Source organism: Dasypus novemcinctus, chromosome 21 (genome assembly GCF_030445035.2).
Source record: "Dasypus novemcinctus isolate mDasNov1 chromosome 21, mDasNov1.1.hap2, whole genome shotgun sequence".
In the NCBI taxonomy this organism is placed as follows: domain Eukaryota; kingdom Metazoa; phylum Chordata; class Mammalia; order Cingulata; family Dasypodidae; genus Dasypus; species Dasypus novemcinctus.
This window is the reverse complement of record NC_080693.1, coordinates 65,364,752-65,390,613: the sequence shown is the minus strand read 5'-3', so window position 1 is coordinate 65,390,613 and position 25,862 is coordinate 65,364,752. Positions and strand designations below refer to the sequence as shown.

General features: G+C 36.1%; 1 protein-coding gene across 1 annotated transcript in view; it reads left to right on the top strand.

Moving 5' to 3' along the window:
- NSF (N-ethylmaleimide sensitive factor, vesicle fusing ATPase) overlaps positions 1-25,862 on the top strand; it is a 188,182-nt gene that overhangs the window by 85,776 nt on the left and 76,544 nt on the right. The window contains exon 9 of the mRNA XM_004480564.2: positions 18,904-19,103. Coding sequence (XP_004480621.1) covers positions 18,904-19,103 — 200 coding nt within the window. The remainder of the gene's footprint in view (positions 1-18,903; positions 19,104-25,862) is intronic.

Sequence of the window (25,862 nt, the reverse complement as noted above, 5' to 3'; positions counted from 1 at the left end):
GGATCTAGATTCCAGAAACGAAAAGGGAGAAAGTGTTTTCCTTAGGCATTTGTCAGCTACCATTTACTTCACTGGGAACGGCCATTTTTTAGTAAGCGTGCTGTAACAACAGTGTTCAAACTTAAGTACATTAAGTTAGTAGTATGTGTGTGTTTTCTATTTTAAAAAGTATAAAAGTTATGCATCCTTATAAAATGACACAGATAGGCAGAGCGAAAAGTGAAATTCCTGTTCATTTTACTCACCCTATCTTGCTCCTTATCTTTGAGGTAGTCACTGTTAAAAGATTTGTGTGACTCTTTCCAAATCTTTTCCTAAGAATATTTATTTATTTGTTTGTTTGTTTGTTAGTCCAGTAAAAAGAATTTATTTGGGAAATGGAAAGAACAGAGCGTGCTGAGAAATAGGAGAAAAAGAAAAAGGGTTCAAACTCAGGGCCTCCTGACCCATGTGGTGAGCTGGCCCACATGCAGTGCTGATGCGTACAAGGAGTGCTGTGCCATGCACGGGTGTCCCCTGTGTAGGGGAGCTCTACATGGCAAGGAGTGTGCCCCATAAGGAGAGCTGCCCCACACGAAAAAAGTGCAGCCTGCCCAGGAGTGGTGCCACACACATGGAGAGCTCATGCAGCAAGATGACGCAACAAAAAGAGACACAGATTCTCAGTGCCACTGACAAGAAGCCACACAGACACAGAAGAACTCACAGTGAATGGACACAGAGAGCGGACAATGGGGAGGGGGGAGAAATAAATAAATTTAAAAATTAATCTTTAAAAAAAAGTTATTATAGATAATGTATCAAATACTCGAAGATTTATTTTGTGACTTTTGAGTTCTTCCCCAACACCTCTGGTTTGATACAGTATCTTTTCTTTAGGCAAGTAATTGTTTGAATCCTAATCTTATTCGAAAATGACTGAAAACTGATAAAAATAGATGTACATCTCTGTAGTTTGAACTTCTGTGCTGTTTATATGGGTATTTACTCGAATTTATCCACAATGATAGATTTTTTAAAAATGCTTTGATTTTTAAGTCTACCTAGAATCCTGTCATGAGGGAGAAATCTTAATAAGACTCAAGAACCTTTTGAAAATGAACAGTTACTATAGGATAAACCTATAATTAGTATGCTGCTTATCCACACAGTAGGTATATTCAAATATACACGGGAGAACTATCCAAATTGCAGGTTATTAGTGCATTCCAGGGACATTTCCATGTTGATCTACAGTTACTCTTGTCTGATACTTTTCCTGGGTAACTGAACTTTTCTTTCTGTTAAAGTTCCCTTTATTGGTACTTCTTGCTCTTCTGTCTACTACCCAATTACTTAGGCTTCCTCTGTAACTCTTTATTTAGGCAACCAATTATAGCTGTGATGCCATTAGAAAAAGGGAGAGAGGGAAGACTCACTTCACTGAGTTACAAATACTCTGCTGTCTGCTCTTCCTTTTTGTGGCTATAGCAGGCTGACCATTTGTGGTACTAAAGAACAGAACTCAGCTGGTCAAAATAGGGATTTGTTTTATAAGTAGCAATGAATCTAGGTGGGATACTCTTACCAGCATAAGGAAGGAAAGATGATAGTTTATTGTAACAAAAGATTGAACCCTTTTCTCCATTGTATCTAAAAATGACTTTTTTTAAAAAATTGATGGAATGAACTGTATTGGAGTAAGTACTTTTAGCAACTCCTGTAAGAATTTGAAGAAAAAACTCATTTAGAAGGATAGACAGAAACAGATTGAAAGACATTGTTTAAATTCACTTACTTTATCCAATCTTTTCTCAAACACTGTTTTGCCCCTTTTGCTATTAGACTGTGCTTCCTGCTCAATTGCTTCTGGCAAGGTATAAAAATTTCTCATTTTGCATTATCTAATATTCATGTCATTCATTTGAGATAATCAAGTAGTATGTCTTGATGTTGGAGAGTTAAATATATTAGATAACTATATATTTGAATCAGAATTAGACATTGTTAGAGTAGAGTAAGAGACCTTAGAAATTTTCCAAATTTACTTAAATCTTTCTTAAGCAAACTTGCATAAGAGTACAGTTATTAATATGCCATGAAACACCAGTTTGAAAAACGCTAATCTTGTCCATGCCATTCTTATTTTATAGACGAAGACATTGGAAACCCAGAAAAGTAAGCGACTTGTTTAAACTAAAGCTATAGTAGGGACTAGAATCCAAAGGCCTTTAGGCTACTTGATTTAGCCACTAAAGTAATTTGGTTTATTGTTGGGTTTTTATTCTAGATTACACAACCTACATGTGAAGCCATACGTTCCATTCTCCAGAATAAGCTTTGCTATTTTCTGGAGTTTGAATTTGATCTAGACAGCCCCTTTCTGCCTTTGGTCACTTCAGGCTCCCCTGGTGGGCACAATGGATCCAAGGAGAATACTTTTTTTACCTGGAGATTATCTTCATAGCTTTTATAGGGCTTCTTATGTCTCTGCTTATGAAAATGCCTTTATTTGTTCTTTCAATTATAATTAGTGCATGTACATTGTAGAAATTTTCAAAAATACAAAATGAGCAAAAAGAAAAATACAGTAATCAGTCAATTTTACCACCCACTGAAAACTACTGTAATATTCTGGAGTATATCATTCTACTCATTTTTCCTTTGCATATATATAGAAAGAGAGATGAAAAATGTGTTTTGGGGAGCAAATGTGGCTCAAATGGTTGAGCACCTTCTTCCCGCATGGGACATCCTTGGTTCAGTCTCTCATGCCTCCTGAAAAAACAAAACACAACAAGCAAACAAACGAAATATCCAACTCAGGGGAACTGATGTGGCTCAGTGGTTGAGCTCTGGCTTCTCATATACAAGGTCCAGAATCAATCTATGATCCCTGGTAACTCAAAGGAAAAAAAAAAGGTGTTTTATTGTTTTATAATCAATTTTCCTCACTCAATAAGTTAATAGTTTTTCCTAAATATTCTTCTGTAACATTCTTTGCTTCATAGAATAATGCCATGATTTGTTGGACATGTTTTTTACTGTTATATACTATATTGTGACAAGCAGCCTTGAATCTAAATATTTTTGCACACATACATATATATATACTTTCAGGAGGTACCAGGGATTGAACCCAGGGCCTCGTACATACAAAACAGTCACTCAGCCACTGAGCTACACCCAGCTCTGCACATCTTTATTTCTTTCAGATGAATTCCTGCAAGAGGAATTGCTATATCAAAACACATTCACAAAGTTAAAGGTTTTTGTCATGCACTGCCACATTTAGGCTTCCTTTTAAAAAAAGTCAAAATGTTATGTAGGAGAGCAGATGTGGCTCAACCAGTTGGGCACCAGCCTACCATATGGGAAGTCCTGGGTTCCAGTCCTGGTACCTCCTAAAGAAGATGAACAGATGCTTGCACCCACTGCAATGAGCTAGACACTGTACCCATTGCAATGAGCAGATACCTAAACGAGCAGATGCCACAAGCCAGCAGACACCGCAGACTGCAAGAAGCGGTGGGCACTTGCCTCCCACGTGGGAGGTCCAGGGTTCAATTCCCAGTGCCTCCTAGAGAAGGCAAGCAAACAATGAGTAGACAGATGAGAGAACCATCTGCAGGTGAGGGGGATAAATTTAAATAAATAAATAAAAAGTAAATAATCTTTTTAAAAAATTATATGTAGATAAAATCAGTTACTAAGTAGGTCCTCAGGAAGAGAGATATAAATATGGGAAATATAATAATCTAGTGAGAAATGATGGACAGAGTATCAAGACTTAAAGTCTAGTTTCAGATTTGTCATTTTGGACTTTAGTTTTCTCATTTGTAAAAAGTGGAAATTAGACCAGTTGTAAAAAAATTTTCCTGAATTGCTACCATATGAAGACCTCCCTGGCAGGGAAGTTGCCATGTATGTGCTCATCCCTCAAGTTTCAGCTTGATTATTTTCTCTGGAAGATTCCTCACAACATGCTTTACCCAATAGAAGTAACTGTTTTCCTTTTTGGCTTACCATAATCCTTTATTTCATTTCTAAATAGTCAATTTTTAAATTTTTGATATTGAGCTTCTTAGGACAGAGGCTATCTTATCCATCTTTCAAAAGCACTCCACTTAGCATAGTTCTTGGGTATGTAGTAGACTGGGTAATTATTTATGGAAGTTGGAAGTGATACCCAGGCTCCTGTGTCGCCAGCCTGTAAAAGCAAAGAACCAGGCATTCTCCTACTGAGTATCATCTTTTATTACACCTAAGAACTTACCATGTTTCTTCAGTTTTGGGAGTTATCCAAAAATCTCTCTTTCTTCTTATATCTACTTTATCCAGTAACACAGTAATTCTCATTCTTTGATAGGCATCACAATAATTTTTGGACCTTAAAAATTATAGATTTCAAGTCTGTGCCTCAGTCCCACTGAATCTGTGTATCAGGCAAAGCTGATATCCAGTGCCATCAGTGGCTGAACTGTCCCTATAGTTTTAGCTTCAGCATTAGGCAGATTGGTGTTCAAGTTCCAGCTCTACCACTTAGTTGTGTCTCCTGGGGAAAGTCACTTCACCACTCTAAGCTGCAGTTGCCTCATATCTAAGAGGATAAGAATAATACCTAACCCATAGGGCTTTTTAATGATTACCTAGAGAATCTATTAAATCACTTAGTACAGTGTTTCCCAAATCTGTAGCTCTATCCTTGGATCTGTCACTTCTTGGGTCTTATATGCCTTTATTATTTATTCATCTCTTTTTAAAATAACATTTGTATTTTTTTCAATTAAAAAAAAATTATTTTTGCCCATCCCCTAGTTGTTTGCACTTGCTGTGTCTATTTGTCTTCCTTGTTTCTTTAGGAGGCACAGGGAGCTGAACCTGAAACCTCTGATGTGGGAAGGAGGCACCTGATCACTTGAGCCACCTCTACTCCCTGCCCTGTTGTATCTCTCATCATGCTTTTCCTCCCCGGGTCTCTTGTTGAGTCATTCTTCTGTGTCAGCTTGCTACACCTGCCCATCATGTCAGCTCACTGTCCTCTTTAGGAGGCACCAGGAACATCTGCTCCCTGCTTTTGTTGTATCTCTCATTATGTTTTTTTCTTCTTATGTCTCTTATTGGGTCAGTTTGTTACAGCTGCCCATCGTGCCAGCTCGCTGTCTTCTTTAGGAGGCACCAGGATCCAAATCAGTGATCTCCCATGTGGTAGGTGGGAGCCCAGTTGCCTGAGCCACATCTGCTTCCCTTTTTTTTTTTTTTTCAAGTTTTTAAAGTTAATATGTTCGTTATAGAAAACCAAAAAGCCCAAGAAGCAAAGAACTTAAAAAAAAAAATCATTCGTAATCACAGTTTACATTTCAAGGGTTTACAATTTGTACCCTTCTAGACTTATGTGTGAATACATAGATATAAACTCAGTATATATATATATATTTTTTAACATGGTTGAGCTCATTTATTATGTGTCGTGCTTTTTCACATATTTTAAATATTTATGAATGTCCAAGTCCCAAAGTCCATGGTGTATTTGTTTGCCCAAGGGGTGCTGATGCAAAGTACCAGAAATGTGTTAGCTTTTATAAAGGGTGTTTATTTGGGATAAAAGTTTACAGTTCCAAGGCCATGAAAAGTCCTACTTAAGGTACCAACCGTTAAGAGATGCTTTCCACCAAAGTCAGCTGCCACGTGTTGAAACAAGATGGCAGGCATCTTCTGCCTGGTTTCTGCCTTCCCCTCGGGCTTCGTCTCTCAGACTCAGCTGCTCCACTTTCTTCCCAATTTCAGCTGCAAGTTATATCAGGCACAAGGCTCATCTCTTTCTGGGGCCTTGAGGCTCTCCTTCCTGTCATGTGGCAGCATCAAATATGGGCAGAGCTCTCTCTTCCAGTGTGTGTCTGTTTTTTATCAGACCCAGCAGGAGGGTGGAGACTCACCTTGAGTCAGCCCTCACTGAGGTAGTTTAACTGAAAAAAGGTCTCACATCCACAGGTGTGGACCAGCCCACAAACATAATCTTTCTGTTTTTGAGATTCATAAAATAATTTCAAACTTCTACACATGAGTATTTTGGTAACCAAGCATATACTACCAATGAAGTCAGGAAAGATATATATCCTTGTCTTTTGTGAGGACAAAAATAACTTAAAAAGCAAAATGGCAACAGTCTCTAGAGATACATATCAGCAAATTTACAATTAAATACTATGTTCCCTTAATGACCACTTTAAAATGAGACATAAAGCAATAGTGTAAAATAAGTACAATGCCTTTTTACACAATTCAGTTTCAGATTTGTACTATTAAAATATTAACAAAAAGTGAGGCTTATATTTAAATGTTTAACACTGTAATCATATAGTATAGCCAAAGGAAATTCACACACATATTAATGATTAAAATCAGATTATAAATATGAACATATCTGTATATCCCTTTCCTTGCTCTTCTGCCTTTTCCCAACAATGTAGTGAGCAAGTACTGATGTATACTGCTTACAAGTGATTTAACAATTCCATTTCCAAGATGATGCTTTTCTGTTAATTTTAACAAGAATATATTTACTAATTGGTTAATTTACTACCTCTACTTTTATCATATATTGTCATCTCAAAACATCTAGGAAGCTTAGTGTTGTAGAATAAGAAGTGAAATTTGTCCACCATAAGAAAAGGCACATACAGAACTATAGTTATATTCTGGAACTGTCTTCTAGGTATGAAGATATTTAGCGAAGTACCCTTCCCTTTGCCTGTTCTCTTCTCCCTTCTCCTCCATCCCAATGAATAAGTACAGAAATTAGTATAGCTTGAAGAGGTGGGTTAAAAAAGGCCATTTCCAGAAGACAAACTTTCCTAGAAACAAAAGGATAATTATAAAGTGGTCATTTTTACTACTTTTCCTTTTATTATATTTTAAACACTTCTCAACATCAAGGACTTGTTTGCCCTTTATATACACAGTAATATTAACTCAATGCAGTTATAGAATAATAGATAGGAAATCTGAATTTGTCTCAGAATGCACTGGTCTAGAACCCTTTCACCTGAACTTCCTTCCTCACCCTCCCCCAGAGCCACCCACTGAACAAACAGAATACAGCGCAAAGAGAATTTTAAAATGGTTATTCCTGTGAATTGACTTAAGTTATTTTACCGGAGACTGAATGTTTCAGATGTCTACCATATACATAATAACATTGGATAAACTGCACATATGTGACAAAGGCTGTAATCTACAAGTGTCTTCTAAATATGAACATCATGGCCAAGAAGCCTCACCCTTCTCATGATCAGCCCAGCAGACAAATAAAAGCATTCCAGAGTTCTTTTCAGAAGACAGTCCTTCCCTTTAATTTTTTAAACATGCAAGAAAAATATATAAAATGTTTTAGCTCAGAATCTCTTCCTTTGTCAAACACTAGCAACCCCTTTATCACCCAGACAACTAGATGTACAATTAGGACTCTTGTCCATTATATACACTATATGCACAGAAAGGATAATAAAATGTACAGAGCTGCAGGACAATGGTTAATCTTGCCTAAGGTATAAATAAGCTGGCATTGAACCCTTAATTTTCTGGCATTCCTTCTTCTTTCTCCCTCAATCTTCAAGCACAGATCTAACTGCTTAAAGAGGAGATTTTAATAATTACATTTCCAAAAGACAGTATTTCATATTCGTTTATTAATTTCTTTTATCCAAGTAGTTATGGTCATTTTTAGATTACTTTTACAATATGTAATGTATAGCTGTATCTCCAGGTACTTTTACCATGTCTTATTAAAATTCTTACTGAAACAAATTTTTTTTTTTAAACAAATATCTTGAAAGGTTCAAAACTTTGTTACATTGGTTAAACTTTTTCCCCATCCCACAAAGTTCTTTAGTCTAACCTTGAATTCCTCCAATGATAACAAACCCACTATCTCCTAAGGCTGCACATTCCATTTTTGGATAATTGTGTATTCTAAATTCAGTCTTGCTCATGTTAAGGTGAACATATATCCTTGTAGCTTCTACTACAAACTGTAGTTCTTCCCTGGGACTATACAGACAAGGTTTCTACTTCCCTGCAAAAGCCCTTTGAATATATGAAGAAAGCTGTTCTATCTAGACTCCAACTCCTCCAGATTCATCTTTTCTCTAAGCCAAGCTTTCAGTGTGGTTGGTTCCACCAGCTAATTTCTATGACTTGATTTTTAACCCTTTGCTATCCTATTCACATTTCTCTGAAGTTTGAAACCTAGAATTCAGTGGAATACTGCAGATGTGGATCCTTTTGCAAAACAGACCAGAGCTATCAATCCTCTGTTCAAAACATTAGTCTTATTTTAATGCAAGCTGAAATTGCATTAACATTTTAATATCCACATTCCATCTTGACTCATATTGAATTTGCTATTGAATAAAACCTCCAAATATTCTCTCACAAAACCGTCTTCCCAGCTATACTCAAGTACAGATTTCTTGCATTTATTCTTGATGACTTTTATCTTTTTACAAACAACTCTTTACTGTTCTATAGCTACAGCTGTCAAGAAATCAAAAATGTATCCTTGTCATGTTATGATTGAATTGAAGATATAGAATATGCACTAAATAAAGTGAGAACCTAAGAACTTTTAAATGACAACTCAATATACTGTCAGTTGCAACTATTAACGGTATTTCTCCAAGTGTCCTCTGGCCTGCATTAGAATCTAGGGGCACTTGGTTAAATTCAACTTCTTTAGGTCCATCCATTCCACACAACGCAGATTTCCAGGACTGAAGCCTGGAAATCTGCATTTTAACAAACTCCGTTGTCTGTTTCTGGTGCACATTAACGTTTGACAACTATTCCTCTAAGTATTGAAGAATAGAGCATAAAGATATGATCAGAGTTAGATGGTGTTAATTAAGGAGGTGATTTCTGAGGAACAGAAGAACATGAACTAATAGAATGAGTAGAAGTTCCAGTTGTAGGAAAAGAAGAAATAAGTTGCCTGCTAGAGAAGACAAGGTATTTGCTAGGCTGAAATAGAGGCCCGATAAGGCCCGATAGAGCAACCCGTAAAATGTGTTTGAAGCTAAGGGATAGGAGGGGAAAGACCGGAAAAGCTATAAAATTCTGCCCCGTGGCAGCAAGGCAGGACCTGCTGTAGTAGCAGCATGATCTTTGTCATCAAGAATTCATGAAATACCAGGCCACACCCTGTGAGGGAGTGTAAAAGGGTGGGGGTTACAGCAGATATTAGTTTGGAAAGTTACTACACATACCCCATCTTTAGTTCTAGGCTATCTAATAAGAAGATCTATGTTAAATCTCAGTTGTATAATTTGGATATAGACCAGTCAGGTGGTAGACATCCTGCACAGCTGCTTGGTGCTCAAGGCAAAGGGCTTTTTCACTTTATCTTAATGGAACTCAAAGAGCTGTTGGCATTTTGAAGTTGGTAGGACATAGCAAGTCCTTGGGAGACAAAATGATACCCAGAGAAGGGATCATCAAAGACTCACTTCTCACATGGGGTCAAGTGTTGTGGTTTTAGTCTGAAATATTTCCTTTTTAAAAAGATTTGATAAGCACACAGTTAAGCAAATGTAGATGGTAATCTGTTTTAGAAGCTGGTTGAAGGTCTTTGAAACAAACAGAAGGCCTTCCTATGTTATGAATTGGTAGAAGTTGTTTCACATTCTCATTGCTTATCTGGAAAAGACAAAACAGTTTCTTAGAGTAAATAATCATATTACTAAAATGGCAAGTTCAGTAGAAAATGCTCATGACTTAAGTTCCAATGAAAAATTTTTAAAAACCAGAATAGAAATTGAAATTATTCAAACTTTAAAACAAAAAATCAAATATTAATTTGTGATTCCATTTTCTACAAATGCATGTACTATTTAAATTTAAGCATTCAAATCTGGTTTGGACAAATGCAGAGAGAAGTTTTCAAGACTTGTGAATATGTTCTGACTTGCCAGTATCTTTTGATAGCCTCTTTCTTTGGCAAACATGGCAAATCTGCTACGTTTGAACTGAAAACTCCTTGGGATTCCCCTTTAAATATGTCATCATTCAAAACCCACTTAACACTTCTCTTTCTTTACAGATCATGTTGCCCACAAAATGAATTTAGTACTCCTTATCCTCATGCTAATTTGATGAGATCATTTCTAATTTATCATCCTGCTACTCTCGTGTAAAATTAGTGTTTGTTACAATTTTTCCCCTTTTGGATACTAAAAGTTGACTGGCAAATATTCTCAGTGTGGCTTGCCTCTGAGAAGATCTAAGGAAAACAAAGAAAAATCCCTGCTTTTTAAAATAGAAATGCTTAACAAGCACAAATTTGACACTTTTAATGATGTTTTGGAAAGATTGCCAGCAGTAAACATTACAGTTTATTCCTTTTGTTGTAGAGGTAAGGAAGGCGATGCATTTTTCATGAGCCATTTTAAGAAAAAAGATTACAGTTAAGACATTAGATATCTTAAATATTTTCATGTATCCATTTTTATAAGAAGTAATAGCTATGACTTATCATAATGTATAATGTCCTATTCAATTTGATTTTTGGATTAGAAGTCATCTCAAGCTATTGTAATACATACCTTAACCCCTTTCGAAGTTTCCCCCCCACCAAAATTTGTATGATTATAATCACTGGATGTCAACAACTGGAGCTCAAACAGACTTCTGAATTTTGTATATTGTTAGAGGATAGCTAATTCAATGGAAAGAGTGGTAGGCTAAAAAGAGGTAAGAGGGCATTTATTTATTTATTTATTTATTTATTTATTTATTTATTTATTTTGAGGTACCAGAGCTTGGAGATTGAGCCTGGGACCTCGTATATAGGAAGCTAACTCTCAACCACTGAGCAACATCAGCCACCCCCTAGAGCTGGATTTTTCATTTGTTTGCTTGTTTTTTAGGAGGCACTAGGGGATCAAACCCAGGACCTCCCATGTGGGAATTAGGCACTTAACAGTTTGAGCCACATCTGCTCCCAGCATATAATGTTAATCTACCTCAAACTAAGAGGCAAAGGATGAGCTGTGATGATCTAGCATTGCAAATATGCTTTTGGTGAAGTACCCAGAAATAGCCCGGTTCCTCTCAGGAGGACCAGGTCTTGCCAGGTGAGTGCCAGCAGAGGAAGGTTGATGTTCCCTAAGAAAGGGGTATGGCAGCTTCCTAAAATCTGGTGGTTGAGGGACAAGAGATGATCAGGAAGATAAGGGAAACTTTGTAAAAGAACATATGTACTTATGATAGGACAGGGAAGAGGGAGGATGATAGTGGGATGTGTACATGTGGAACTGATCGTGGTAGGTTGGTTTTTATAGATGGGCTAAATATTGACCCTCAATGAACTTGGAAATTTTGAGAAATAGGTTTCGATTGATTCTGCCTGAGGCATAAGAGAAACAGACTGGATTGACTCTGATAGTAGTCCACATGGAAGAGAAGCTAAAGCTGTAGGGAATCCTGACTCATTGAAACCCGGTAAATTCTTTGTGAAACTAAGGTCCAACTCTTTACTACAATGTTAATTTGGAGCTTCAGCAATGGATTAGATCAATGGAATGATCTATGGAATGGGTACTATATTTAGCAAAGTTCAAGTGACAACAGTGTTAGATAATGTTTTGAGAGACTAGATGGTTACAGTAGTCAGTCTTAGAATTTGGTAAGCAAAGTAGTCATTTATTTTCAAGCTTTATGTTCATCTAACAGTAATCTAATTCTCACATACCAACTGGTGGAATGGTTCAATTTCGTTACTCATCCACAGCAAGATGATTAAAATAAACTAGTAGTAATAATAAATTTATGCTGTTATTATGGGCCAGGAAGGATTCAAAATGCTATATGTGTTTTATCCTCATAACAGCTCTCTGAAGTAGTTACTATTATTATTTTCAGTTTACTGATGAGGAGATGAGGAAACTGAGGTCTAAGAAGATTAGGTAACTTGTGAAGATTCTATACGTAGTAGTGGAAGAACCAGGATTTAAATTCAGGCAAGCTGACTTCAAAACCCTGACTCTTAACAACGTGCATTAAACTCAGTTTATTTAGTACAATACTTTCCTTTATTCTGAAGTTATGTCGATCCTACCTGTTAATATTAAAATGTATTTTCTTATATGAGATGGTGGTGACAGATGATGTCAGATTTGATTTTTTTTTTAATGAAAAATTTACCTTGCAAAATAAAAGCTAAGCAACCCAATGACAGCACTTCTCTGTTTAAAAAAAAAAAGGCTTTGATAGTTTGTGAAATCCAAGTCTGAGAACTACTGGTCAGAAAACTGGAACTCCTACTTGGTGATATTTAATGTTCTCTAGAAGTTTTTTCACCTGATTTATTTCCTAATGCATTTAATCCAGTCAGTCCTCACCTTTCTGGCACCTGATCACAAATTATACTTTCAGCCTTTTTGACAAATATCTATTGTGAAACATAATGCAGTCTTTGTGATTCATATTTTAGGAAATCATTTTAAATGCTTTATGCCAAGGGGTCTAGAATGAGATATAAATCAAACTTATACTAAATTCCTTACAAATACATAGTCTTATAGTGAGGTACCTGTATCTCATTCACTTAAATCCTTAGTAAGCAATGGCATTATCATTTGCTCTGGCATTTTATATTATTTGTCTCTTTAATAATAGCTATTTAATGATATAATAATAAACACTAATACTTCTTATTGTCACTAACATTTGGAGAATGAAATGAGAACAAATGAGAGTAGTCCTGCAGTAGAGAAATAAACAAAGGAGCCAGATAAAGAAGCTCTTTGACTTACTTGCTCCTCCTAAGCGCAGTCTTCACTAGTGTTTTATTTATCTCTGTGTTATTGGTGACTTTAGTGTCCGTGTAGATGATCTGTACCACAGTCTGGCCTTACTTCCAATGAACTTTTCCTTTACTCTACCTCAGCCACCCACCCTTTGGGCATACCCAAGACTGTCTTAACCAATAACCATACCACTTCTGAATCTGAGTTCTAAACATCTGCTCTCTGACCACCTTCCATTTTTTCCCTACTTACTTCTAACCATCCCCCTTTACCAGCAAGTTTGATGCCACTAGAAACTCCTGTTCATTTACTCTTATCACTTCCAAATCTTTCTACCCTCTCTTCCTTCCTTATCCAGTGTAGATTCCATAGTCTATTAGTTTTTATCTTCCTTGGAGAGACCCGCAGTGGCCTGCCTCTCATTTTCAGTGTGTGGCAAAGCCCCAAGTGTTTCTCAGGTTCCTATCTCCTCTACCAGTCCCAGGCTGCTAAATATGACAGAAGAAACATAAAATCATAGTGCCTAATCTCACTTTAAATGATGAATCACACTTCAGGCTCTTACTCTTTCCTGGTATTTGTTCTGTATTTCCTTTCTCTAGTCAATTTTCTCTCCTACTCTCCCTCTCCACTCTTCTAACTTCCAACCCTACCTCCTCCCTTCCTCCATCCTCACCAGCACCTGATGACCTGGAATCTTATTTGAGCAAATAGAAGCAATCAGAAAAGAACTTTCTCATCTTCCTCCCAACAAATGTATCGCTTGTTGAATGAGTAGAAGAATACTATACCCTAAAACTTCATTTAGGCTTATATTCCAATATAAATAGCAACTTGAATTCCAAAACCAAATCTATAAATCTAATTTTTGCCATTTTGAATTATGCTTTTCTTTGACACCTTTTTTTATGTCACTATAACTAAGAGTTGTTTTTATGTTTATGCTTCATCCCAATAAAAAATAGGTAATTTTTGGAAGATAATTGAAAAGAGAAGTTAGTAAATTAAGCAGTTAAGTAATTGAATACAGGGAATTAAGAGAAGAAATGCTTGGAATGTATTTGATTATATTATTAGCCCACAGTTCTTATGTAAGTTACAGAAGAAGGAGAAAAGATGGGAATGACTTAGAAATGAAGATTAAAATCACCAACTTCGTGGAAAAAATGGAAAAAAACTTGAGAACAAATCATGATGATTTTTACCTCACACTTTGGAGGGGAAAATAAGATAACAGAATTGAAATATAGACATGTCGACTTCAAATTAAATTAATTTAATCTGGTTATTTACCTCGTGTTTTGCTAAACTTTAAGATTAGAGAGATGTTTAAAACTAAAACAGTCAAGATTCTTATGCCAGCTTTCATGAAATTTATATCTAAAGAATTGAGTAAGAATATTCAACTTACCTCATACTGTAAGGTGCTTATATAATTACAACGAAGAGGATGCTATCCCCATGATCTGAATTTCATATGCTGAATTCACTGACATAATGGTATCTGTCTGCTGGTGTTCATAATTCTCCACGTCTTTTCCCAATTCCTCATGTTCTTTTCAAATCTTTACTATGCTTCTCAGTATCCTGTCCTCATTCCCTATTTTGTAAATGGCCTAGCTCCTACTTCATATAGAATACTAACAGAGTCTAACAGGCACAACCTCAGCTTCCTTCTTCTTCTCCCCTTTACTTAACTATGGGTACTATAGTTCGCAAAGTTCAAGAAAAGGTATCCTTACAAGTTATCTCCCTAAATGTCTCCACTGTGTTCTCAGAATTCCTAAAAGTGTGATCTTTGTACCTGCTTATGCTACTTAGCTTCTTTCGTATCAGTCCTAAATCTTCTGACCCTGCTATAAGGCTTTATGGCCCAGATCAGCATGAACTTCCTCATTTTTAAATCTAGTGACTTCTTTCCTCTATCTCTGCAGCATTTGTCCCATTGTCATATTCCTCTTCTTAAAACTTTCTGTGGCTTTCTACATGCCCAGAACTGACCTTCAGAAAATATTAAACTGTAGTTCTGATGTCTTTTCTGAACTTTCAACTTGCACTTTTAGTAAACATTGCTTTCTGAATCTCAAATGCCATATAGCCAAAAGCAAAGTGATGGTTTCTCCTACTCTCCAAACCGATACCTCTTTCTCATGCTATCTTCTTGAAATTTCTGAAATTATTGTTTTACCCATGTGCTCAGGCTAGATACCCTAAGGGTCATCCTTGTCTCCTCTTCCTCTGATTTTTCATTTGGCCTCTAAATGCTGATAAATATTCCCCACGTTGATCTCTTCCTCTCTTTTCCTACTACTATTGCTTCTTTCCATTCCTAGTCTCTTGTCTGGATTATTTCAATAGGTTGTAACTCAAGGGTTCTTAATTTATGTGGACCTCAAAGGAGCTAAGAATTCCCACAATTTATATGCAAATTTTTGTATATGTGCATTTTTCTTGGGAGGTCCATTAGACTATTGCATGAGAAAGAAAATGAGAGAATATGACCTTTTAAATGAACCAGTTCTACTGATTTCTTCTCTTTCCTTGCCTACTCTTTGCTGTGCAGTTCTCTAACCTCTGAGTAGTGAGGGGGCCTAAAAGACATTATACACACACACACACACACACACACACACACACACACCAAGCACAACTTGGTAGTCAGGCAGTCTAACCTTTAAGGTCTTAGAGAAGCTCAGGAGAAAGCTGAGGCATTGGCAAAGATGGGGGGGAGGGGAGTCCTGAGACTTCTGGGCCCTTTGTTACATGCTTCCAGAGGACTTGGAAGGATTTGAAAGCTCTACTGGATGAAAATTCAGAACCATCCAATGGGGAAATGCCCCAAGAAAAAAGTTAGGTACATTCCTCCAACTAGATGTCCATCCTCTGCTTCTCTGTTCTCTAGTCCTTCCCCTACTCTACCACCAGAACTAACCTTTAAAAAATTCTGTTCAGTTTTTTTCAGTTAACTTTGAAGCACACATCTGATTATGTACCTTCTGTGATTAAAAACCTTAGGTGACTTTCCATTGCTTACGACACAAAGTTAAAATTCTTGGGCATGGTATCAAGGCCTTCCTCAGTTAGGGTAAAGCTTAACCCATCAGGCTCATTTCCAGGTCCTTCCCTCAACAACAAAGACGTATCCACAACAGATTACTTCCGGCTTTTTTGAGAGAACAGTTTCTATATACACACCTCTATGTGTTTGATTATGCTGTTCTTTAGGGTGCCATTTGCCCTCCCTTACTCGTCCATGAACTCCCCATCCTCAAGACCTGAATTGAATGTTATCTCTTCCCTGTGTCCATTCCTGACTGTCTGCCATCACCCTGGCAGAATTATTCTCTCAGCTAGGTTACAAAAACACTAATATATAGCTCTGATATTTCATAATATATTGTAGATAACCTATTTTTTATTTCTGTATTTCCTATTGAGTGAATGCCCTGCAGATAGGGACTGCCTTTTTGATTGTATCCCTAACACCTCGCTTAGTACATAGTCCAGACAGGAATTTAATATACCGTTGTTGAATGGGATTATTTATGAAGAGCTTTTGTGACTCATTTAAAATTAGAGACAATGCTTATTTAATAAGTCAGAATAGGCTATAGTAATAATAATAATAACAAAGCCCCATGCCCACTGCTTATTCAAGTAACTGCTTCCTTTGTGGAAGTGGATTTTGAAATCTTCATGTGTCGATGTACATTTTTATGTGCTTTCTTGAGATCCTAAAAGAATTATAGTTCTAGTGCAGACTAGAATTTCTGTGGCATTGCTATTGATGTTATATTGAATAGATTCTGTCATTTCAAAAGTCTTTATTATATGTAAAAGTTCCATGGATATGCATTTTATCTCTTTTTCTCTTAATGAATTATTTATAAGCTCTGAATTAATTTAATTCAGAACACTAATTTGAACATTTTCCATGTACAAAAACAGAATTACAAAGTTAAGTTTCTAATATGTATATATTATAAAGTTTGTTTCACTAAATTTACAAAATCCCAGTCAGTGCAAATTTGTTTTTGGGCATTTAAATTAGTTCAGCTATGAATAAATTAAGAGCATCAAACAACTTTTTTTTTTTTTTAAGATTATTTATTTATTTAATTCCCCTCCCCTCCCCCGGTTGTCTGTTTTCTGTGTCTTTTTGCTGCGTCTTGTTTCTTTGTCCGCTTCTGTTGTGGTCAGCGGCAGGGGAAGTGTGGGCGGCGCCATTCCTGGGCAGGCTGCACTTTCTTTCGCGCTGGGCGGCTCTCCTCACCGGCACACTCCTTGCGCGTGGGGCTCCCCTACGCGGGGGACACCCCTGTGTAGCACGGCACTCCTTGCGCGCATCAGCACTGCGCATGGCCAGCTCCACACGGGTCAAGGAGGCCCGGGGCTTGAACCGCGGACCTCCCATGTGGTAGACGGACGCCCTAACTACTGGGCCAAAGTCCGTTTCCCTCAAACAACTTTTTAAAACTGTCTTCCTTCTCTTATTTTCTTTGAATTGTATAGGAAAGGATTAAACAATTTACTTTTCAGCCATTTATTGAGTGCCAGGTTTTCTGCTGCATGTTTGTGATCAGGATTAATGAGGCAATACCTGCCCTTGAGTGGTTCACAGCCTAATAGAGAATAAGGTATATAAACAAAAAATTGCAACTTAAACCTCAGATAAGAGGAAGGAACACGCGTCCTCTGAGATTGACATTAAGGCTGAGAATGGATATCTCAGCAGATAAATGTGTGGGCTGAAGAGCAGGGAGCTGGAGGGAATTCATGCCTGATAGTCTATTTTAAAATATATATATGAAGTAGGAATCAAGGTCATCTCTAAGAGTTAATAGCATAGGGTGGCTCCTGGTGTAATATAAAGAAAAGAAGTCATCAGAAAGGAGTCATGCATCTTAACTGTGAAACTGCTAGAAAAGTGAGTATTCCCAGAGTGAGTAAACAGAGACTACAGGTCATCTTAATCTTAAGAAATCGAGTAGACACTCAAGTGGAGGTGGCTAAAAAAATCCTGGGTAGTCTAGATCGTTAGTCTTGCTCCTTTGCTATTGTTAGTGATACCTTAAGGCATTTAGCAATACTTGCCTAGAAAATGATTGAATATTACGCCTTCAGTCCTTCATCTTCATATAGGTTGCTCCAAGAAAACATATCCCTCTTTTGGCATTAGTCACACAAAGTAAGACTTTGTCCACAAAAATCTGTAACATCCATCTGGATCCTGTGTATTGCTCTATACCAGGTGTTATTAACCAGAGGTCCGTGGAACCAGTGGTCCACAGTCCCCCCTCAAGGAGTCTGTGGAAAGATTTCAGGCGGTCCATGAGCTTGAATTGAAAAAAATTAACTTATTATCTTTATTTTCTCTGACCTTTAAGTGAAATCTAGCATTTCTTTCACTTATGAATATATGCAATAAATTGTAGTAGTATTCATTTCATATCTCATTACAGTTGTCACATATCTCGAAAAATCACTTACCCTCATCCATACTTCAAAATTACAGTAGTAGTTAGACCCAAACTTAGTTGAGTTTCATAAAACTATCTGCCACTACATTTTGAGAAGGGGCCTATGGAGCAAAAAACGTTAAGAACCCCTGCTCTATGCCCATCCAACTTAGAGATGTTTGCCCTTTTTTCAAGTGCTTGTATTGACAGGGTTATTATGAGTAAAATATAATTTTCATAGTCTAGTGTATCATAATAGATTTGCTTTTGGTTAATTTGCTTAAAAGCAGATCTCTTTTTCCCTGATCTTAAAGGATAATGAAAAAATAAGTAATATTTAGTGTTTAGACCAAAGAGACATTTTTAAAGTTAAAAATGTTTGTTCCAAATGATAATTCAAGTATATTTTTTCCAGTGACCTTTAGTTGGCAGCTTTTTTCTACTCAAACATTAGTACTGATACAGGAATTGTTAATGGATTTTCTGTAAAATAGAGCTTCAGTAGTTCATTGTTGTGGATATTAATATATTTATAGATATTAAATAAAGGTATCACTGTATTGTTCCTAAAATGCCTATTAAGGAGAAAGAAAACTTTCCCTTAGATGTCTTACTTGGATTTTAGTTAGTTGATATAAGACTGTTTTTCTTTTCCTTTTTAGGTTGCAAACATGTTAAAGGCATACTGTTGTATGGACCCCCAGGCTGTGGTAAGACTCTCTTGGCTCGACAGATTGGCAAGATGTTGAATGCAAGAGAGCCCAAAGTGGTTAATGGACCAGAAATCCTTAACAAATATGTGGGAGAATCAGAGGCTAACATTCGTAAACTCTTTGCTGATGCTGAAGAGGAACAAAGGAGGGTAATGTGAAGATAGTTATAATTTAGTAAAAGTTTGTCATCATTTATATCATAAATGAAACCCAGATTTATGGTTGAAAACTTGTTACTGTGTTCTATATTTTGGTTATATAGGTATGGCTCTTAGGTAGGGCTTATGAGAGATTTACATGATGTGAGTGAACCTGTTACCCATGTGCACATAATACAAAGGCTAGATGATTGTATAAGCTAAAGACTTTGTGAACACAGATCATGAATGTGTTTTCAGGTGACACTTCTATTTCCTGTTACTTCCAGAGACTTGAATTCATTTATCCTTGAAATAAAAGGGGGAGTTAAATCCGTAAATAGATTTGTAGAGTTTTATGTATATAACTATCCATATGCAAAAAGCTGTCTTATTTAATCCTGAGCCACTAGTGATATTATAGAGTTATAACATACAAACAAACCTGAAGAGATGCCCTTAAACCTATGCCACAAGGGATTCTCATAGGGAAATTATCATCATAATCATCTCTGCTACATATGATTTCATACACACACACACACTTTTCCAAACACACAAGGAAAGGATCTACTCTGAGTGAAAGTCAGCAGTCACAAGAACTTATCTCAAGAACTTGAGATAATAAAACAATTTAAAAGAGAAATTAAAATTTTGTGATTAAAATGAAACATAAAATTAGGAATAGAAACCATGGCAAAAGAATAGAACCGTATGAAAAGTGAATAAAGTTTCTCTCTACCACACCCAATGTGATAGAGAGAAAACTAAAGAAGCTTCAAGAAGCAGGAAATGTAGTCATCAAAATTTAAAACTCAGCAACCAGGTCAAAAGGTCAAACAGCCAATACATTTCAACTCAAGAGAAGAGTGATAAATAGGATGACTAGATCTAAAGAAATCACCAAAAATATAGCACAAGGAGATATAAAGATGGAAAATATGAAAGAGAAGTTGAGATAACAGAGTTAATTTGAGAAGTCCAAATAGAATACTGTAGGGGCAATATTCAAAGACAGAATGCCTGGGAATTTTCTAGAATTGATAAAAGACATAAATGCTCAGATTCAGGTAACACCATGAGCCCAAATAGGATAAATAAAAATTAATTTATTCCTAGACCTGTTGTCATGAAACTAGAGAATGTCAAAGCAAAAAAAGGAAAAAAAGAAATGACAATGACTTACAAAGGGATTTCCATTACAATGACAGCAAACTCAACAAGAGCAAGAAAGAACAGAAAACAGAAGAAGAATGTCTTCGCAGGGCTCAGTGGAAATAACTGTTACCTTAGAATTTTATACCCAGCTTAATTCTCTTTCAGGAATGAGGGTGAAATGAAGACTCTTTTTTTCAGACAAAAGCTAATTGAATTTACTAGTCACAAATGCTTGCTGTAAGAATGTGAAACAAGATGTACTTGAAGCTGAAGGAAATTGGACACAGAAGGAAACAGTGGATACAAGAAAAAATGATGAGCAATGATTTGGTGAAAAGGTACATAGAATCTGGGGCTTCTACTTCTAGTAATGGCAGATTGTATCATCTGAATCATGCCTTCCACTGAAGACTACCAGAAAAGCTGAACAAAATATGTTTTAAAATTCTGCTTGAGGCATCAGTGAGCTTACAACACCTGGGGGCAGAATGGACCCCCTCAAAAGAAGTGCCCTGGTGTGAAGGGTTACAGTTCCTCTGAAGATATTAAGTAGTTCTGGACAGAGCTGCTAAAAAGCTAAGAACCCCTTTTGACAGTCTAGGAGGAGTAAAGGGAACAGCAGTTAGAACCCAAGGACTGCAAAGAGGAGATATTTGATTAACATGTCTTATTTTGAGTTGGGACCCTAAAAAGTTACACTGTAGGAACAAGGGTTAACCAGAAATAGACATACTTTCACAGAGGCTGCAGGTCAGCTTTGAATCATGTTACTCCCTAAAATTAGTTTGAGGGATCCTAAATTACTAGTGCTCCCACGCACTAGGCAAAATTGTAAATCCTTCCTGGAGGAAAGTAATAACATGCAGGGCCACAAATTATTTCTACAAATTCAATGTCTGGCTTATAATCAAAAGCAACCAGATATATAAGAATACGAACAACTTGAACAGAGGGCAACAAAAGATGATAGAATGGGGCCTCCAGATATTGGAATTCTCAGATATAGACTACTTTAAAAACAACTATACTTAAATCATGACCAAGGAGATAAAAGACAAGAATGAGAATTTTGGCAGAGCACTGGAAACTGTTAAATCAAATGGAAATTCTGAAAATGAAATATTCAGTAACTGAAATTAACTCTGTTAATTTAAACAGGTTTAAACAGCAGATGAGACCTATCTGAATAGAGAATTAGTAAGCAGAAAGATGTTAAATGGAAAATAACTAGAGATAAGAGGTTGGAAAGTAATGAAGAGAGAGTAAGAGACATAGAAAGCACCATGAGATAGTCAAGAGCATATATTTAAAGCTCCAGAAAGGCAGGATAAAGAAAATGGGGCAAAGTAGTATTTGAAGAGAAAATGGTTTATACATTTCTAAAACTGATGAAGATATGAGTCCACACAGATTTTAGAGGTGATATGAACATAAAGCAGGATAAATACCAAAGAAATTTACACCACGCATTGCTAAACTGTCAAAAACAAAGAGAAAATCTTTAAAGTAGCTAACCACCAATTAGCTGGCAGCTGTCTTCTCAACAGAAATGATGGAAACCAGAAATCAATTGAATGCCATTTTTAAGGTGCTAAAAGAGAAAAACTGTTAATTTAGAATTTTATATCCAGTGAAAAGAATAAACTGCCATATAAACAAAGAACACAGATTCCCTTGCCGCTGACAACAACAGAAGCGGACAAAGAAGATGACACAGCAAATAGACACAGAGAACAGACAACCAGGGTGGGGGCGGGGAAGGGGAGAGAAATAAATAAATAAATCTTTAAAAAAAAAAAAAAAAGAAACCAGCCAGACGAGAACACACTGTATGATTTTATTTATATAAAGCTCAAATATAGTGTCTAATGATACATGTTTAGGTGATAAAACTATAAATAAAAGTAAGAAAATAATTATAAAATCAGATTGCGTTTACCTATCCCCATAGTTAGGGGAGAAAGGATATTGGTGAAGGGCCAGAAGGAGGTGCTCTTAGGATGCTGAGAATGTTCTGTGTCCTGTTATGGTTACATGAATGTTTATTTTGTGAGAACTCATTGAAGGATACATTTACATTGCCATACCTTATAATTAAAAAGTTTAAAAGAGATAGCATTTTAAAAGCATTGATGTATGAAACAATAATAATAATGTCTAATAAGAGAATTTTTAAAAGATGAAGCTAAAATATGGAATACAACATATGGGAAGGGTAAGAATGGATTAAATTCATGTAAGATCCTTGCATTAGTTGGGAAGAAGCTTTTGAAATGTTAACATGAGCTTTGAGTCAAATATGCATATGAAAATTGGGCGTAACTCTCAGGAAGGGATGTGGTTCAAGCAGTTGGGTGCCTGCTTGCCACACAGGTGGTCCTAGTTCGGTTCCTGGTGCCTCCTAAAGACAAGCAAGACAGTGAGCTGACACAACAGGTTAGTGGGTGAGCTGACACAGCAAGATGATGCTATGAGATGATGCAATTAGGAAACACAATGAGAGACATACCAAGCAAGGACCGGAGGTGGCTTAAGCAATTGGGCTGCTCCCTCCCACATGGGAGGTCCCGGGTTCAGTTCCCAGGGCCTTCTAAAAAGAAGACAAGCAGACACAGCGCACGCAATGAACAAACAGAGCAGACAGCGAGCACAAACATTGGGGGTGGGGGAGCAGGATAAATAAATAAAAAATGAGTCTTTAACTTTTTAAAATTGTATATAACTCTCAAGCTTTTCCAAAGCTTGGGAGAGGCTAGAGAAGGAATAAAGAAAACTCAAATATTTAAGGCAAGAAAGGAATAATGAGCCAAAAGAAATGTGAAGGTACTAAAAAATGTAACTTTTTGAAGTTTCACTTATACCAGCAAACAAAATGATAAGATACCTAAGAATAACTGAAATAAAATGTGCAAGACTTTTAAGAAGAAAATTAAAAACATTTTTGAAAATCTTTTTTAAACTAAAAATTGTAGATATAGTATGTTAATGTGTTGGAATATTGACAATATCATAAAAATAGCAGTTCTACCCATATTAACCTGTGAATTCAGTGCATTTCCAATCAAGTCAATAGGACTTTTTGCAATTTGACAAAATTATTTATGGAGGCTTGAAGAGTCAAGAAAACCAAGAAGATTTTGAATAGTAATAAAGGTTTGTTTTTCTCATATATCAAGACTTACTATAAAGCTATAATATTAATGGCAACAGAATAGAACACAGGAATGACTTGATCTATGATAGGTATAAATCAGAGGGGAAAGAATAGACCTTTCCATGAATAGGGCTGAGATAATTGGCTATCTGTTTGGAAAAAAATAAAATGCAATCCCTATATCTCAAATATAATAAATTCCAAATGGATTAAAGGCCTGAGTGCCAAAAACAAAACTAGAATTTACAGAAACCTTTTTTTGAAAGAAAAATAGGCAAAAAGCCTTAAGATTTGGGGCTACAGGAGAATTTCTTTATCGTGATGTGGTGGTTAGGCTATTGTGTCATCTCGGCTAGGTAATTGTGCCCAGTTGTTTGATCAAGCAAGTACTGGGATAACTGTAATACTACAAGGGCCTTTATGGACTTTAGTCACCATTGGACTTTACGGTACTGGTAAATCATAGATCGCTGGTTTATAATTACATCAATCAGGGAGATTGCCATCAGCACTAAGTGACATTTAACCCAATCAGTTGAATCTCTTAGAAGGAGAAGTGATTCCAGCGTTGAGAGAGAATTTCCCAGCTTGTCTTTGGACAGCCAATATCTCCCAGAACTCATCAAGAATCTTCAGTGGACTTTGATCGGAGCTCCTGGTTGCAGCCTGCCTGTGGAACCTGGACTTGTGCATCCCCACGACTACGTGAGAGACTCTGATAAATCTCTTACTATCAACAGCTATCCCTTGTTGATTCTGTTTCCCTGGAGTACCCTGTCTAATACACATGATATGGAAAATAAATCCATAATAGAAAAAAGATTATAAATTTGACTAAATTATTCTGAAGAAAATTCTGTATGACAAATAACAGTAAGTAGAAATACCTCAAACTGGGAGAAGATATTTGTGATACATATAATCTACAAAGAATTGCCAACCAGTATACTTTTAAAAAATCTACTGTAATAAATATGAAAAAGACACCACAATTTTTTTTCAACTGGCAAAGGATATGAACAGGCAATTCTCAGAGGAAAAAATCCAAGTGAAAATTTACAAAGGCTGATAACACCAAGAGTTGGTGAGGTTGTGAAGAAAGTTTTTCATACATTGCTAATCAGAGTATAAACTGGAAGAATATACCATCTGGTTAATATCTTGGAGACTAATTTGACCACATCTTATAAAAGTGAAGATAGACAAACCCTATGACCCATGAGGTCTACTTCAAGACATCTACCTTAGAGAAATGCTCTTAAACCTGTGCACTAAGAAATACTTACCAGGACATTGATATTTGCACTGTTTGTAATGGGGGAAAAATAGAACTATCGTGATTTTTCATTCCTCAGTAGGAAATGAAATATCATACAAACATTAAAATGAATAATAGATTTGTGTGGGTTAATATAATTATGAATTAATAGCAGAAACAAATCTCCTATGTATTTTTTTCAAATTTAGTAAACTTACAAAATCTAGTCTGCCTTGTCATTTCCTGCTTTTTCTTATTTTTGTTGAGGGCAAAATGGATTTTAAATATTGCCTTTATAACAACTCTTTTAATGCTTCAAGGCTGTTGTTAGGTGATCAGTTGTTTCAGCGTATATATGTTAGTTTTCTTTCTTGCTTCCCAGTATCCCATTAAGTTCTTTTTCATGCACAGGTCTCTTGCTTTCTCAGCCACATTGGTTCCAGCAGGCTTTGGTCTTGATAGATTGGTGCAAGTTAGATAGATGATCTCAGCTCTTCAGAGAGTCCTAGAATCAATTCAGTTTTACTGTTCATCCCTAAAACTGCATTGTTTTCTGCTTCAAATAACTTGTTAACCGCTATTATCCCAAGAAAATAGTCACCACCATTTACTATCTGGGTTGAAGGACCTTTATTTAAAATTTGGTTTTAAGTTATTTTATAAATAATTTACAAAAGTAAGAATAAAGAGGTAGTAGGAAAAGTGTTATATTTATTAAGAACTTAAATATAACAAACCAAACTTTTATTTAATATTTTCCTGTTTATGACGCTATTTATATATAAGCCTAAAATGGTCAGGATCTGCTGAATGCAAATAACTGTCATGCATGAACTTATAAATACTAATTCTAAATTTCAAATACATCTCTATTAGGTTCTAGCTTATCATTACTTCCGGTTCTTCTTGTACTTATATCATTAAAACATAATACTTGAAGACTTTCTTGAAATCTTTGGCTCATAGTTTTGTAGAAGGGAGGGTGGCTATCAGATGCTCCATAATTGCAAAACATTTTTATTTTTAGATTTGTCAACGTCTTTTAGAATCATCAATCCAATTAATTTTTTAATGTCTCTATCTTTTGTTTCATTCTGGTCACCTTTCCGTAATACCTGCCTTCAGCATCTGCTTATTTACAAATCCTGTCAAGGAAATTTTGGTGTACAAATGAAACAGAAGAAGAAAGAATATTGTCATC